Raw genomic sequence first — 15,148 nt, 5'->3', positions numbered from 1 at the left:
CAGATGGCATGTAATCTGCCTCATTCCTGTAAGTTCCCTGTCCGTGTCATCAGGCCACATTAGCTGAAACAGACCTCACAGAATAGAATTATATGTAGCATTGAACACCTCAACTGGATTTGAACTCAAATCAGTATCAATGTCTCCATGGAGATGAGCAACTTCCCCTTCAAAGTGCCTTGCAAAAGTCACAGCAAGCCAACAATGTCCACATCTGTATTATTGTATGGTTAGCTAAGGGAGATGATAACTGATGGGCAATCTTAGAAAGCTCCACTGGATGGCTACTTGAGGATGCAATGGAGGCAGTGAAATATGCTGTCTTCACTACCAATAATGCAACACAATAGGCATGATTATATGATTGGCCTCATAGTTAGATTTCTGCCATTTGCACTCTGTTCAGTTGCAACAACATCCAAATCTCCTGGGAATACCAAGAGGCAAAATTGGCTCTGCAGCTTTTGAGAATGATAATTCAACAGCACACCTCATTTTGCCATACCATAGCAAGAGCAGAGCTTTGACAGGATTGTTAGATCTAGTCACTGGAACATCCCCCAGAGCATTCAGGACTCCCTTGGAGTCCATAAGCCACCAGGTGTGGGCTGACTGAATGGACCTCTTATCCTTATAGGGGAGGTCAGACATTGTGGGTGGAATTCAGTGTTGCTATTACATACCATTTGTGCATGCATTTCAGCTTGCCAGATAGAACAATCCCACCTCTTGTCTTCCCACAAACTGTTCTGGCGGCTCTCTCCATCCCCCAACAACTTTGAGCACATGGGAGTGGAAAGGGGGGAAGCCCCAATTGCATTAGTTAAGTCTTTGCACAAAGGTTCCACTAATAATGCTCCTTAGGTGAACCCAACCCATTAAGTCCACGGCACCTTTGGTAAAGGCTGTTCTCCAATTGGAGCACTTGCAGGCAGGTCCACTAGTCTGATTGTGACCACAGAGTTACACAGCCTGTCCCTAATATTCAGACCACAACCTGCATCATTTGAGGCAAAGACAAATCAAGAGTATGCCCTACTCTGTGTGTCAGACTAATGACCACTTGAGACAATCCCATTGTTTTCATGGAAGCCATGAAGTCCTGAGAAGAAATGCTAGTAGTGGTCCCCGTGTGGGTATTGAGCTCATCCAGGACCACAGCCTTGGGCTTCTCCAACATCACTGCTGAAATCACTTCAGCCAGGTTGGCCAGAGAGGCAGGTAGGAAGCAAGGTGAGCAGTACACCAACTGCAACCCTAGTCTGTCTCTATGACTCAGCACCAGATGGTCTTGTACCTTTTGTAAATGTACAAAGTGTAATGTTCTTTTATAGGCTATTAACATCTCCTTACCCATTAGTATCAAACATATCTTGCGCACTCAAGACAGATCATGAAATTTCAAATAATGAAATAATGCACATATGTGCACAAACTTAGATAAAATTGTCCAACATATTGAATTTACAAGTACTTTGGTTGACTATATATGGAGCTCACCATTCAGTAAGTATATTGCAAAGTACATACTGACTAAGCTAAAACCTGTCAAATCAGAAAATCATTCTTATCATCTGAAAACAATTCAGTGTGCTCTGCCCTTAGCTTACAGGCATTTTTCACAAGAAGCATATGGTTGACCAACTTGTCTCAAGTGCAATTCCAGTGAGATCAGCTAAAGGTTTTTACTTAGCTGAACTTGGATATAATATCTGAAGTATAGTGTCAATATAGTAAATGCATCACAGACTCATTCTCTGTAATGTGCTACATAGACCCCAAAATGTGGATAATTATGAAAGGTAACAACCATGTTGACAGGGAGGCTCCACCCCTGTGCAAAACATAGCTATATTAGAAGGTTTTGTCACTGTTATTAAAAGCAAGAGTGGGCTACTCTTTCAGATCCAACAAGCTCCATGGCTGATATCCATGGAGCAATGGACCATCATCAGTTTTACCATAAACACAAAGATATCATGACCCATGGTATCATAATGGCCAGAATCAACATCAGGATTTCCTCTCATCCTTCAAGCCCGAGAGGAAAAGAAAAGGAATGCCCCAAATCCACAGTGGTCCAGAATGTACTTTGCTCCAGGGACACCTAAACACTTGGGTATTCTTTCTCTCAGCCGTAACAAGGCCAGGGTATGGGCATCAACAGCTGGTGTCTCAAGTATCCCAGGTTATCTTACCTCTCCTGCCACTGTTGTGGGGAGCCTCCTTTCAGCGAGTATCATCTCTGCTGCTCAAAGAGTGGTTCAATAGCTGATGGAAAAAGCTTGGCATTGATCCTCCCTTTCTGGTGTCTTCATCTAACTGAAGGGAGGAGAGCCTCTTATGTAAGGAGGTAGACCCAATCAGAAGACAGGCTGTCAAATCAGAACTGAGGGGCGGGCCCTTTAAAAAGACCACATCTGAGCCCTATAGGTATGACACCAAACCCATTGCCCTCTGTCAGCTACTGCATTATATCACAGTGCATTCACAATTATAGATTACCACTGTATCCCAATGAATACAGTGGTACCTCACATTAAGAACTTAATTCGTTCTGGAGGTCTGTTCTTAACCTGAAACTGTTCTTAACCTGAGGTACCACTTTAGCTAATGGGGCCTCCTGCTGCTGCTGCTGCTGCTGCCACGCGATTTCTGTTCTCATACTGAAGCAAAGTTCTTAACCCGAGGTACTATTTCTGGATTAGTGGAGTCTGTAGCCTGAAGCGTATGTAACCTGAAGCATCTGTAACCCGAGGTACCACTGTACTGTACTACATCTATCTGAAAAAGGTTATAGGAAATGTTTTCACATTGCTGCAGGACCATTATGTGCTCCACGTCTACATTTCAACCTAATCTCCCTTCTGCCAAATGAAACAAAACTATGTGGAGTTTAACTAAGGCTACAATACTTTGTATGGATACCTGGGAGTATGTTCCACTGAATAAGTATGCAGTTTAGTGTCATTGAACTCAATTGGTCATGGTCTTTACACAAGCTTTATTATACAATACTGTCAAATAATTGCATTAACATCCCATATTTACTGAAATTAGTGCATTGGGGAAACTCCTAGGTAAATGTGGATATGAGTGCATCTTATATCAAAGAATTCTCCAACTCTTGTCAAAGACAGCCTAAGCATCTTCCAAAGACACTACAAGACCGTCTTACTTTCTGCATAGGTTTATACACATTTTAAAATTTTGTTTTATAAAAGTTGCTATCCATTGTCAATACAGTGGTACCTCGGATTAAGAACTTAATTCGTTCCGGAGGTCTGTTCTTAACCTGAAACTGTTCTTAACCTGAAGCACCACTTTAGCTAATGGGGCCTCCCACTACCGCCTCGCCGCCAGAGCACGATTTCTGTTCTCATCCTGAAGCAAAGTTCTTAACCTGAGGTACTATTTCTGGGTTAGCAGAGGCTGTAACCTAAAGCTTCTGTAACCTGAAGTGCCTGTAACCCGAGGTACCACTATACAGCAGTTCAGAAATCCAAGTAAGTTAAATAAAACAAGTGCTGGTGTTGTGTACCAGAAATGTTTTAATGTTTTAATGAGCCTATATGGCTACTCTGGTTCTCCATTCCCACACTGCAATTTTCTAGCTGTTTCTTTGATAGTAATCATACTGTTATGATTAGAAATGGGCAATGTTAAGATTTGAAAAATGATAGTTCACCTACACAGGTAGTTCATGTAAAAGTCTGTGGGTTGTATCCCGCTAAGTTGCACTCTTGAGTAGAACCATGGAAATTAATGGACCTCACTTATATCCATTAATTTCAATAGGTCTACTTTGAGTAACTAACATAGGATGCAACCCAATGTTGAGAAAACGGATATTTCTATATTCCAGATTTCAGGAAAAGCCACCAGCTATTCATTAAACTTCACATGCCACTATTGACAAGTCTTATTGAATCAAGATAGACAGGTATACTAGTAGCACAGCTGAGGAACAGTATATCCCACAGTTGATCAATCTTGACAATGCCATTTATCACCATGACTGCAACTTATATTTGGCCACAAACATGTACCTTTTGGGGAGGTTTTTTTTAATTGAATACTCAATCCTTTCCTTTAGCGATCTCACCCAAATAAATAATACTTTATAGTAATGCAGATAAGAATTTTAATACTTTTTGTAGCTTCCAGCTATTCTACTGCTGTATCTTTGCATTTTGGATTACATCATTTGGCACTGAATCAGTTTCTAACAAAGTGTAAATAATGTGTGGGTACTATAATGAGTCAATAGGTTTGCAAAAGACATGTTTTGATACAAGTATTTCTTTCAAGGAACTTGCTTGCATTACAATATTTTTGATGTATTTTATAAAAGCAGCATACTTGTCTTCTATGTCACAAAGTCAGCTTCGAACTGCATGCATGTCTTCTTAAGCAAGCCTGCTGCAATGTAAAACCCAGCAATGCTTCCCCAATAGCATGCAGCAAACATAATATCTGTGCCTAGAGGGGGAGAATGTAATTACGGACTTCATCTAATACTCTATTCAGATGATGCTAACCTAGGGTGCCATTCATCCAATTTCTTACTGTTACAAATTACATAAGAACAAAAGAGCCCATTGCTCTGAATCATCTGAACCACAGGAATATTTCCAAGCACCTTAAAATCCCCATAAAATATTCATTGCAGCCAGACACAGCTTCTCCCTGGTCCCAAAACCACTTAGTTAACATGCATTGCTGCTGCAGAAATTGATGTTGGAAAGCAATCTACTTCACACTGCCTTAAAATCCCACACAGGGGATGGGGAGGGAAAGTATGTCTGGAATACAGAATGTTTGCAGCTCCAAATAGGAAATAAGGATTGCAAAAGCAAAACACAGGTATCCTGATCACCCTAACATTCCAACCTGTTCTCGCTTGGAGGGGAATTCTGCAACATCATAAAAGGTACTGTAACTTCCCAGCTTGAGCTGAAGCTGTCCCATATGTACATGCATGGAGAGGGAAGGGATGTGAAATTGGTCTGCAGTAGACAATAGTCCACAGAACGGGAACTAAGCATATACACGTACAGAAAACCCAGGGCGACATGTTCGCAATTCAGAAGGGCTGTGATCCAGACCGTTCAAATTATTCTGATGTCCTGCTGTTCCTAAAGAGAAATGAACCTCGTCTCCCACTTTTGCAGAGAAATCCTGTGCGCGCTCGCTTGGCAGACAGCTCCATTGAGTTTAATGGAACTTACTTCCAAGCCATTGTGCATCACATTGTAGCCTTAGGGACCCTTCTTCCCAAGAGCCCCCACATGTTGTTGAACCTATTTGGGGTTTCTAGGGCGAAGCTCCGGGTTGGGACAGACTATGCTCAGAACCAATGTTTATATATAGCTCAGTTGGTAGAGCACGAGACTCTTAATCTCAGGGTCCTGGGTTCGAGCCCCACGTTGGGCAAAAGATTCCTGCACTGCAGGGGGTTGGACTAGATGACCCTTGGGGACCCTACGATTCTACCATCCCATTGGACCTGTGCCATGCAGAGTCCCGGGTGCAAACGCTTCACCCGGCGGAAAGCTCATGAGGTTCTCCCTCCACCTGTCCAAATGGGGGCAATGAGTGGCCTGCCTGGCAGGGCTGTTGGTGAGAATGAATGAGCAGGGAGGAGCAAAAAAGGGGGAAAGTGGCTTACATGCTCCAATTTGTCTTTCCTCCTCAGCCAGACGCTGGCACTGTAGTCCTGCTGCTTGACGGAGCTGTAGAAGTTGGAGCCCACCCGGGTGAGGCTGGGCGACGGCTCGCGGGGTCGGCTCTTCAGCCTCATCTGCTCGAAGCCCTCGTGGCGGGACGACGAGGCGAGCCAGTCGCTCCTGCCTTCCATCTTGACATGACAAGGCAACGTCCAGGCGGCGACGGCAGAAGGAACCGGGAGGAGAAGAAGAAGAAGAAGAAGAACCCCCGGGAAGGCGAAGCAGCGGGGGGGGGGGGGGCCTGGGGCGGGAAACAAAGAGCCGAGGCGGAAGAGCCCACGAGACCCTCCTGAGGGAAAAGAGCGGGAAGCTCAGGGGGGGAAAGGCGCCAAAGTGCCCGCGGAGGAGGCGGGGTGGGGGAAGCCGCCGCCGCCGCTTGTTGCCCCCCTCCGAGCGGCAGCCGAGAGTAGCGAGTGGCGCGCGAAACGGCTCCTTGCGGCACTGGCTGGCAGCGGGCGCCACGGAAAGGAAGGCGGGCCCAGAGAGCGCCAGGCACACATTCGCGCGCGCAGGGGGGGAGGAGGAAGAGGAGGAGGGAGGGGCGCCCGCGGCGGCGGCAGGAAGCGAGGGGCGCGCGCCCTCTCCCACTCCATGGATGCCGCCAGACTGCAGGTTGGCGCAGTGGAAGGGCTGCGTCCCTCCCTCGCGCCACCCCTCGCGCAGCTCCCGCCTCCGGACCAAACGCGCCGCCGCCGCCACCCCAGAGCAGGTTCCCGCCTTGCGCCTTATCTCGCCCGGCAGAGGCTCTTCGGGAGATAACTTGGTGCTTCCACGCGGAGAGAGGGAGGGGGGCAGCGAGGCGAGGAGGTTGAGAAGGAAGCGGGTGAGACTCGAAGTGCGACCCTCTCGCGTCACCTGCAGCAGCTTCCTCGGCTTTCTCCTCGCAGATTCAGCAACGCGACTGCTCTTCTTGCGCTGTCCACGCCGTTGGTTCTGGAAAGTTGAAAAATAACTGTTGCGAGTTTCCGCCGGCTCCGCAGCCCGGGCAATGGGCAACCCGGGAGCGCCCGGGACTTTTAAGAAAGGGATCGGACAGTGAAAGCCTACGGATGTTTACTTGAGAGTAAGCCCCGTGGGCTTACGCCCACATAGGTGTGGGCACAGGGTGCAGCGTCGCTAAACGGTTTCTCTGCACATGTTTTTAAATTGTGGATGGATTTCCTAATGGGTTGAGATCGCCATCATCCAATTAGCCGAGCTCCCCAAGGGATCCGTGTGGGATCCATCCATGTCTAAATCTGATGGCACGAGCATCCGTCCCATTTCCACTCTTCCTTACTTCCACACAATCAGTGTAACGGCTGGGATGTGCTAGCATTGCATGGTGAGAGGCAAGCAGAAAACAGAGTTTAAGTGCAATTAAATAGCTGAAAGTGGAGGAAACAGTATCTGCTTAGGAATCTGATGCAGGGACCGCTAGTTGTGGTGCATATCAAAGGAGCCTGCTTGTTTCCAATAGGCTCTGCTTGTAGATTTGCAAATGAAACCAAATGTGACATAGGCACCCCACGATCTGAGTGGCCTCTCTTGCTAAAGAAAAACAAAACCTTCAGCATCTCCCATGGACTCCCAGGAAGCCCATATAACAGCACACGGTGGAGAAAAAAAGATCACCTATAACACCATCTTTCTATTGCAGGTATATTTCCCATGGTGTCTGCAGCAGCATTTGCTGTGGCTCATGCTGTAATTTCACTTCCATCTGTCTGGTTTCCTTTATCCATCTGGGAATTGCCACCATTAGAGAGGTGATGAAATTTTGTCAGTATTCCCCCAGGGCAGGCTGTTTCTGTCAGGCAGAAGGTGACTGGCAGAAGCCACCTGCCCTCTGAGACTCCTGCAAGAGACTGAATGTGGGGGCAGGAACAGAGGACCTGGAGAGAAATGCAAGCAAGCAGCACAGATGTTAATCAAGGTCTGATCTGGTTCATTTGAGAGGTTGGGTCAAGAAGATCCTCACATCCGACCCACCCCCAAAAAGGAAACTGTGCTTTTTACAGCCACGTGGCACATGAACTCAACACATGAAGTGTATTGACTGAGGTTTAGAATCATAGAATCATAGAGTTGGAATAGACCACAAGGGCCATCGAGTCCAACCTGGGAATCTTCACCTGTTGCAATTGTGCCAGAGATGCTACTGTTCAAGATACAGAAACACTGTCAGGAAAATGGAGGCAACCTTAGGGTAGAATTGGGGCTAAAGTCGATGCCATGAGTTAGGAATGGGGAACCATTCCAGAAGTTGCTGGGCCACCACTCTCATCATCCCTGACCATTGGCCACACTGGCCACATCTGCTTGCAAGCTTCACCCCTTTTTTTGAAAAGGAAAAGAAGTTACAACCATTTTTAGAGATACCCTCCCTTGTTCTCCCTGTGGAAAACAGAACTTTGTTTTTAACAGATGTAATTTGGTCCCAAATAACAAGTTGAACTGGAAAGATACAGAGTAGTTCCAAAACAGATTAGTCCCAGAGCCACAGATACAAGTCAAATATTGTGGTCAGTGCATACCTTTAGCACATGTAGCAAAAAAGAAAGAAAGAAAGTCATCAGCAGTAGCTATTTAGACATCTTTTGTGGTCAAAATATGACTACTTAAGATATATGAATTAAACTGAAGATGATCACAAAATGTATGACATGAAGAATAATTGAAAAGCTTTTTTTAAAAAAAGGAAGATGAAGTAATGGCATGATGGCAACAGAGCTGGCCATATTAACATGCTTGCTTGCTAGATCTGTATAAGGGTGCCCAATAGCATTGTTATGTAGTAGCTCACAGTCATAAAATGATAAAATACAATTAAAATTCAAAAAAATACTACTACTACTACTGTATAGTAAAACAACAACTTGCAAGATTAAATATTTCCAGAAGAGTGAATACATTCAGATCACACACACACACACACACAGAGAGAGAGAGAGAGAGAGAGAGAGAGAGAGAGAGAGAGATTACACAAACAGTTGTTCAAAGCAGTAAATCACAAAGGGGAATAAATATGTCTTAATCAAACCCAGGATTAAAGAAACAAGACAAAAGTCACAGGTTGAACTACGGCCACATTTTATTTAAAATATATGCAGGGGCAAATGAGAAGAGCAGGAAGCTAATGTAACTTCAACATTGGGTGAGCAAAACCCTGCCCATTTCAAGGGGCGTGACAAGTCATAGCCTCAAAGCCTGGGCCTCACATTATGGTGAGTAAGGAGACCTTCCTACCTCAGCCCCTCCTAGGATCCACAGCTTCAGGCAGCTGTGAGCCTCAAGAATGTTCCATATACAGGCCAAGGACCCCACAATCCAGAGCAGCTGGCTTCCAGAAACACCCTTCACCTTCAAAGGGTGACCACCCGTTACCTTATCTAACCTTAACATTTCCTGCACCTCTCTGCCAACCATGTGGCCAACTTAACCATGCAACCAAATCAACTTATTTAACAGCACTGCCCCCTAAACACCAACATCCCTGAAACCAGCACAGGTGGGGGGACGGTGGGGGGGGACGACGACACACTGTTTGCAAAGGTTCAGGCAGGCAAAAAAATCTCTACTTAGCCCTGAAGTGACTGGTGGTCCTACATTGGAACAAAGAGCAAATTGGGCAGGTGTGGAAAGATGGCCAGTGCTGGGGTGTATGTATGCATGCACCAAGCAGCCCAGTTTCCCCCTATCCTGGGCCAGCCACAACAACACTCCCAGATGCAGTGTTGCATGCCTGGTGTGAGTAGACTTGCAGCTCATGAGACTGGACAACAGGTCTCAGGTATAACAGCTGTCTGCTTCTTACCTACGGCAAGTGAACCACTTTTAGATAGGTATGAATTTCCCAAAATGGGGAAGTTAAGGCCAAATTAAGAAGTCCATGGGCTTAATTTGACCCACAGGGCCAGAGGTTCCCTATGAATGAACTAGACTAAGTTTGCTTCTGATTGAACTTGGCAAATCTTGCCCTGCTGTTATTCCTCTTAGGTACTGGCATCAAAACTCTGAGAAAAAAATTCCCCACATTTTGATGAAAGAAAACATGTTTATTAGATCATTTCATTTATTTATTTTTTGTTTTCCATTCCAGCCTGAAAGCCGAGGGTGATATTAATTTTAAAATGGAAGAGCATTATAGAACAACATGGGGGTATAATTTGGAATATAATTAGGAACACAATTATATCGTCCACATTTTATTTCTTAATAGAATACCTTGAGGGCTATTTTGTATATTAATGGGTAATAAACATTGTCAAAGAGATCTGCTTTTTTGGGGGGGAGGGGAGGAAATCTGTTCATTATCCCAGATAGTGGAAAACACTGCTAACATGGTGGAGAAAACCTGGACTGCTAGTGAAAGCATTCAGAACTAAGCTTTATTACTTTAGTGATTAAATACTAAAGTGGCTTTCACATACCAATAGATAAGTACTCCAGAGAACAGGAATGAGATAAAGGATGCCTTATAATAAGGAAAAAGAAAGGCTGAATTATAAAATCTGTACAGTATTTAGACTGCAAAAAAATGCCTTTATTTAGTTGTGTGGTTTCCTATAAGAAAAGCAAATCTTCAAGTCATTTGTTTGCTTCCATGATGTGCTTGGTAGTCTAGCCACTGGACACATTAGCCAAAGTTTATCAGGTTTCATTCTGAACCCCAGGCACTTTCATGGAAGGCATATGCACATATTCCTATAGTTTGCAGCTATGACTCATCCAGTCCAATTGACTTTAATGATAGAGAAGCACCTTTGCTCAGAGCACAACGCCTCCCAAGGGGTAACCATCAAAACCCTCAACTCATGAAACCGTTAAGCAGCTTATTATGCTTATCCATGCCTTGGAGATGCAAGGCTTTCTCCTGCTGCCTGATAACATCCACACTCATTTGATTCAGGCAAAGATGTTGCTACCATGTGATACTGAGGTGTGCTTTAGTGCCTGGAAAACCAGAGCTCCATTATTTTACTTATTGCATTTACTTTCTACTAATGCTCTCCAAGACAGCTTATAGACAAATTAAAAACAATGCAACTCAGGATGAAACAGATCCTGCCTTCATGACTCCTCAAAAAGATGGTATAGCTCAGGGATAGGTGACCTCAGGCCCCAGGGCCAGATATGATCCTTCAGGTCCTTGGGATTTTCCAGAATGACACCACCTGTCCCCAGGCAGCACTCTTCACTAGTCTCAGTTACCAGCCTCCTTGGCTGTTCTTACCGTGGTGGAATATGTCTTTGATCTCTGGCCCTGCCCACCACTGGTATGTTGTCTCCAGAAGATTTCCAAGAAGGGAGTGAGGCCCTTGGGCTGATAAAAGTTCCCACCCTTGGTGTAACTCAGTGAATACTCATAAGTAATCTTAGGTAGAATATCTCCTGGTTTAACAGTTAAGGAGGCTACATCCTTCTGGCTCCCCAAGAAGATGATAGAACTCTTGCATTTCTCTATCAACCTTGGGTAGCATCCTTTATGCACGACTAGAAGAACTAGGCATTCTGCATTATACATGGGGAATATGATGAATAGATACCCGAGCTGAAATCATGATCTGACTTTCAGAAATCTTTTCTGTATTCTGGTGGATACATATGTTCTTAAACCATACATAGAGATTAATTCCAAAGAGCTAATGCGCTACATCAGATGTCCTCTTGAATGTCTTGCTGGCTTACACTAGTGGAGCCATATATTATTTTAAATATTAATGCAAGGATCATTTCTTCCAACATAATTAAACTTGTGTAAAAGCTTAGCCAACAAGATTTTATCTACTGCAATACAGTACAGTGGTGCCTTGGGTTACAGACGCTTCAGGTTACAGACGCTTCAGGTTACAGACTCCACTAACCCAGAAATAGTACCTCGGGTTAAGAACTTTGCTTCAAGATGAGAACAGAAATTGTGCGGCGGCAGCACGGCAGCAGCGTGACGGCAGCGGGAGGCCCCATTAGCTAAAGCGGTACCTCAGGTTAAGAACAGTTTCAGGTTCAGAACGGACCTACAGAATGAAACAAGTTCTTAATCCAAGGTACCATTGTACTCATTGTCCTGAACCCTGGCCTACCTGGCAGCAAGTCAGTATATCAAGTCCCCCAGTCCAGGGTCAATCCACATGTCCAAAGTCCAAACCAAAGCACAGAAATCATGGAGCATCCAAGCTGAGGTCCATCAACATCAGGCATAGGCAAACTCAGCCCTTCAGACGTTTTGGGACTACAATTCCCAACATCCCTTACCACTGGTCCTGTTAGCTAGGGATCATGGGAGTTGTAGGCCAAAAACATCTGGAGGGCCAAGTTTGCCTATGCCTGATCAACATGGGCTGTTGAGCAGACACAGCACCTCTGCTTCCCTTTTGTACTTGATTGCAGCATCTGGGCTTGATGAGGCAGGTGACCCTCACCTGTCCTGAGCCTAATCTAGCTGAGGAATCACACCCCTCCTCCTAGAGCTAGTGAGCCCCCCTGGCCTGCTAGGGAGCTGGGCTGTGGGCTCTTGCCTGCCTCAGCCTCCTGGAGCACCTCGCCTGCTGCTCCCTACACCTCAGAGCCGCCGTTTTCATGGAGACAGTTAGGAAACGCTATCATATTGTAAGATGCTCAATAATGTTTTCTTGACAGCTGACCACTAACTGGGACAAAGTTTATGAACCTTTTTGCGCTATCAAATTCTGCAAGGACAGATTATCTTGTCACTGATACTTTTGCAATGAATATCAACAGACACATTTATGTGCTCTTTCTCTTATGCAGCAATCATTTGACTGTGTTTATATTTACATAAATATTATTTGGCAGTGCCGCAGTAGTGTTCATTTTATTTTCTTGCAGTATACACTGTGCTGGGAGTGAACTAGATCATGCATACATATTAAAAAAAACCTCAGCCTAGCATGAAGGCTTATCCAATTCCCATGAAAATCAATCAGTTCAACAGCAGGTCGCTTTTATCTGTTCTTTGTAAAGTTGGGTGAAATTATTGCTATTTCTTTTATGCCAGTTTTCAATACGATTCTGCACCTGAGTTCATCAGCTTTTTCTGCAGCTCTGCCCAGGGGATCATGCCAGCAAATTCCCTCTTGCACTTGGTGCCATTAATGTGGAATGCTTATCATGCTTCTGAGCATAATTTATATGACTGTGGAAACATACTCACCCCTAAATTGCCCTACGCCACTGCATCATCCTAAAACAAAGCCTTGTTGCATTTTCTGTTGTGACTGCAAAGCAGCCTAAAGAATATTGCCTTCTGTTCTCACCAGTATTTCATTCAATCCAGAGTCTAAAGGCCTGCCTTCTGAGAAAGGCTGAAGACTATGCCTTGGGTTTTGAATCTGCATATAGTGTTGGGCTGACAAATGTTCTGCCTGAGCCATACAACCAACAGCTTCACAACTGTTCTGCTGCCATTTTTTTCAGCTGGTGGTGGGAGGAGCAGGGAAATTACCTCCGATATGGTACTAGACATTCACATTATGTTCAGCTTTCCTAGAATGATTGCTCTTGGACAGCAGTCTCCTGTCCAAAGCGGTATTTCCCTAGAGCAGGGATAACTAGTATAGCACCCTCCAGCTTTCATTGGACCACAGCTCGTATCATTCCAGACCATTGGCATCGCTGACTGGGGCTGATGGGAGTTGTAGTCATTCAATAGGATATGGAGGGCACCACATTGCTCACGCCTGCTCTAGAGTAACTGCCTTAGGAAGCCATGCTCAACATTTGTGCCCAGCAACAACTTCTTACTTTAAAAAAACACCACAACACTGTATGTATATCTTGCTTTTCCACACAATGAAATTTTGTACACAATTTCCTCACTTTCCTTTCCAACTTCCATTGGAAGTGGAGTAGGCCAACTAGGTGAATCTTTCAAACAGAAAAACTCTGATGCCAGTCCAGAGTAGTTAGAGACATGAAATGAACAAAGACCATCACATTGCTCAGTTTGATTTTATGTTATTTTCCCCACTTCTAGCTGTTCTATTAAAAATGCAGGTTGCACTTAGCATATCAATGGTGTTTATTTTTATGTAAGACATTTCTTATTTTTCAGAACCTGTTTACAGTTTTCTTCAATCAGAGAGTCCACATTTTCAAGATAAAGGATGAACTCTGCTCTCTCTAGCAATGCTGAGTAGCAGCTGTTGTCAGCTCATTCTCTCTGTGAACTCTTATTTATTTCTTAATCTTGACAGTCAGAAAGCCTTCACTCATGTGTACCCTATTTTACTGTTCCATATTTTTTATTGCTCTGCTATAGTTCAGAGCACCAGTCTCTTGCCAGCCATCATTATTCATGTTCACTTTTTAAAACGAAGGCTGGGGGGGTGTTTTTTAAAAGGAATATAATGATAATTATATGTTATGCTTTTATTGCAAAGTTCTAATAAGCAACAGGTTAAGATGTGGGACGTGGGTGGCGCTGTGGGTTAAACCACAGAGCCTAGGACTTGCCGATCAGAAGGTCGGCAGTTCAAATCCCTGCGACGGGGCGAGCTCCCATTGCTCGGTCCCTGCTCCTGCCAACCTAGCAGTTCGAAAGCACGTCAACGTGCAAGTAGAGAAATAGGTACCGCTCCGGTGGGAAGGTAAACAGCATTTCCGTGCACTGCTCTGGTTCGCCAGAAGCAGCTTAGTCATGCTGGCCACATGACCTGGAAGCTGTACACTGGCTCCCTCGGACAATAAAGTGAGATGAGCGCCGCAACCCCAGAGTCGGTCACGACTGGACCTAATAGTCAGGGGTCCCTTTACCTTTAAAATTTATTTACTTAATTTCAATCATCTCATTTCCTCCCAAAAGAGCTCAATGCAGCAGACAACAAGGGAGAAAAAATACAATTAAAATTAAAATAAACAAAACATTTAAAAACATTAAGAACATCTTTAAGAAACACTCCAGACTACTAAATAATTTAGGGTTGTAGCCAACTCAGTTCTGCTTAGAGCAGATCCATTGAAGTTAATGAGCCTAGGTTTGCTATGTTCATTAGTTTCATTCTAAGCAGAGCTAGCACTGGATATAGCCATTAGTTTCTCTACAATCTGCTCTCATTAAGAAAATATGTCAGTTATATAGGAAAAGTCCAGCTATTTGAATACCAAAGGGCATTATTAAAAGATTGGGCAAAGAGAGGTATAAGCCCCAGGAATTTTGTGCCAGGCCACAAATCTGCTGCTAAATTACCAAATTAAACTCTGCATACAGGTAGCAAAAAAAGTGGCAAAGCTACCTACTTTCTCATAATTTGCCTAGCGAAGGATGATGATGGTGAAGCTTCTTGCATCATCATGGGCCAGTCACTCCCTTGCAGCCTCATAGGGTTGCTGTGAGGAGAGGGAAAAGGCACAAGGCACATGGAGAAACATGTTGGCACCGTTTCCCAGGATTAGCCCTGAGCAGAAGAACCAGCAATGGT

General features: G+C 44.6%; 1 protein-coding gene across 2 annotated transcripts in view; it reads right to left on the bottom strand.

Annotated features, from left to right (window-relative positions):
- The window catches only part of PLD5 (phospholipase D family member 5), a 95,330-nt gene extending 89,028 nt beyond the window's left edge, over window positions 1-6,302 (bottom strand). The window contains exon 1 of one of the 2 annotated variants that reach the window (XM_077925744.1): window positions 5,672-6,302. In XM_077925744.1, coding sequence (XP_077781870.1) covers window positions 5,672-5,860 — 189 coding nt within the window. In that variant the 5' untranslated portion in view covers window positions 5,861-6,302. The remainder of the gene's footprint in view (window positions 1-5,671) is intronic. The other variant, XM_077925747.1, reaches the window with a different exon arrangement.
- Between the last annotated feature and the right edge of the window lie 8,846 nt (window positions 6,303-15,148).

The sequence above is a fragment of the Podarcis muralis genome, chromosome 3, assembly GCF_964188315.1.
Source record: "Podarcis muralis chromosome 3, rPodMur119.hap1.1, whole genome shotgun sequence".
Classification (NCBI taxonomy): Eukaryota; Metazoa; Chordata; class Lepidosauria; order Squamata; family Lacertidae; genus Podarcis; species Podarcis muralis.
The sequence above is the reverse complement of the archived record's forward strand: the minus strand, read 5'-3'. Positions and strand labels throughout refer to the sequence as shown.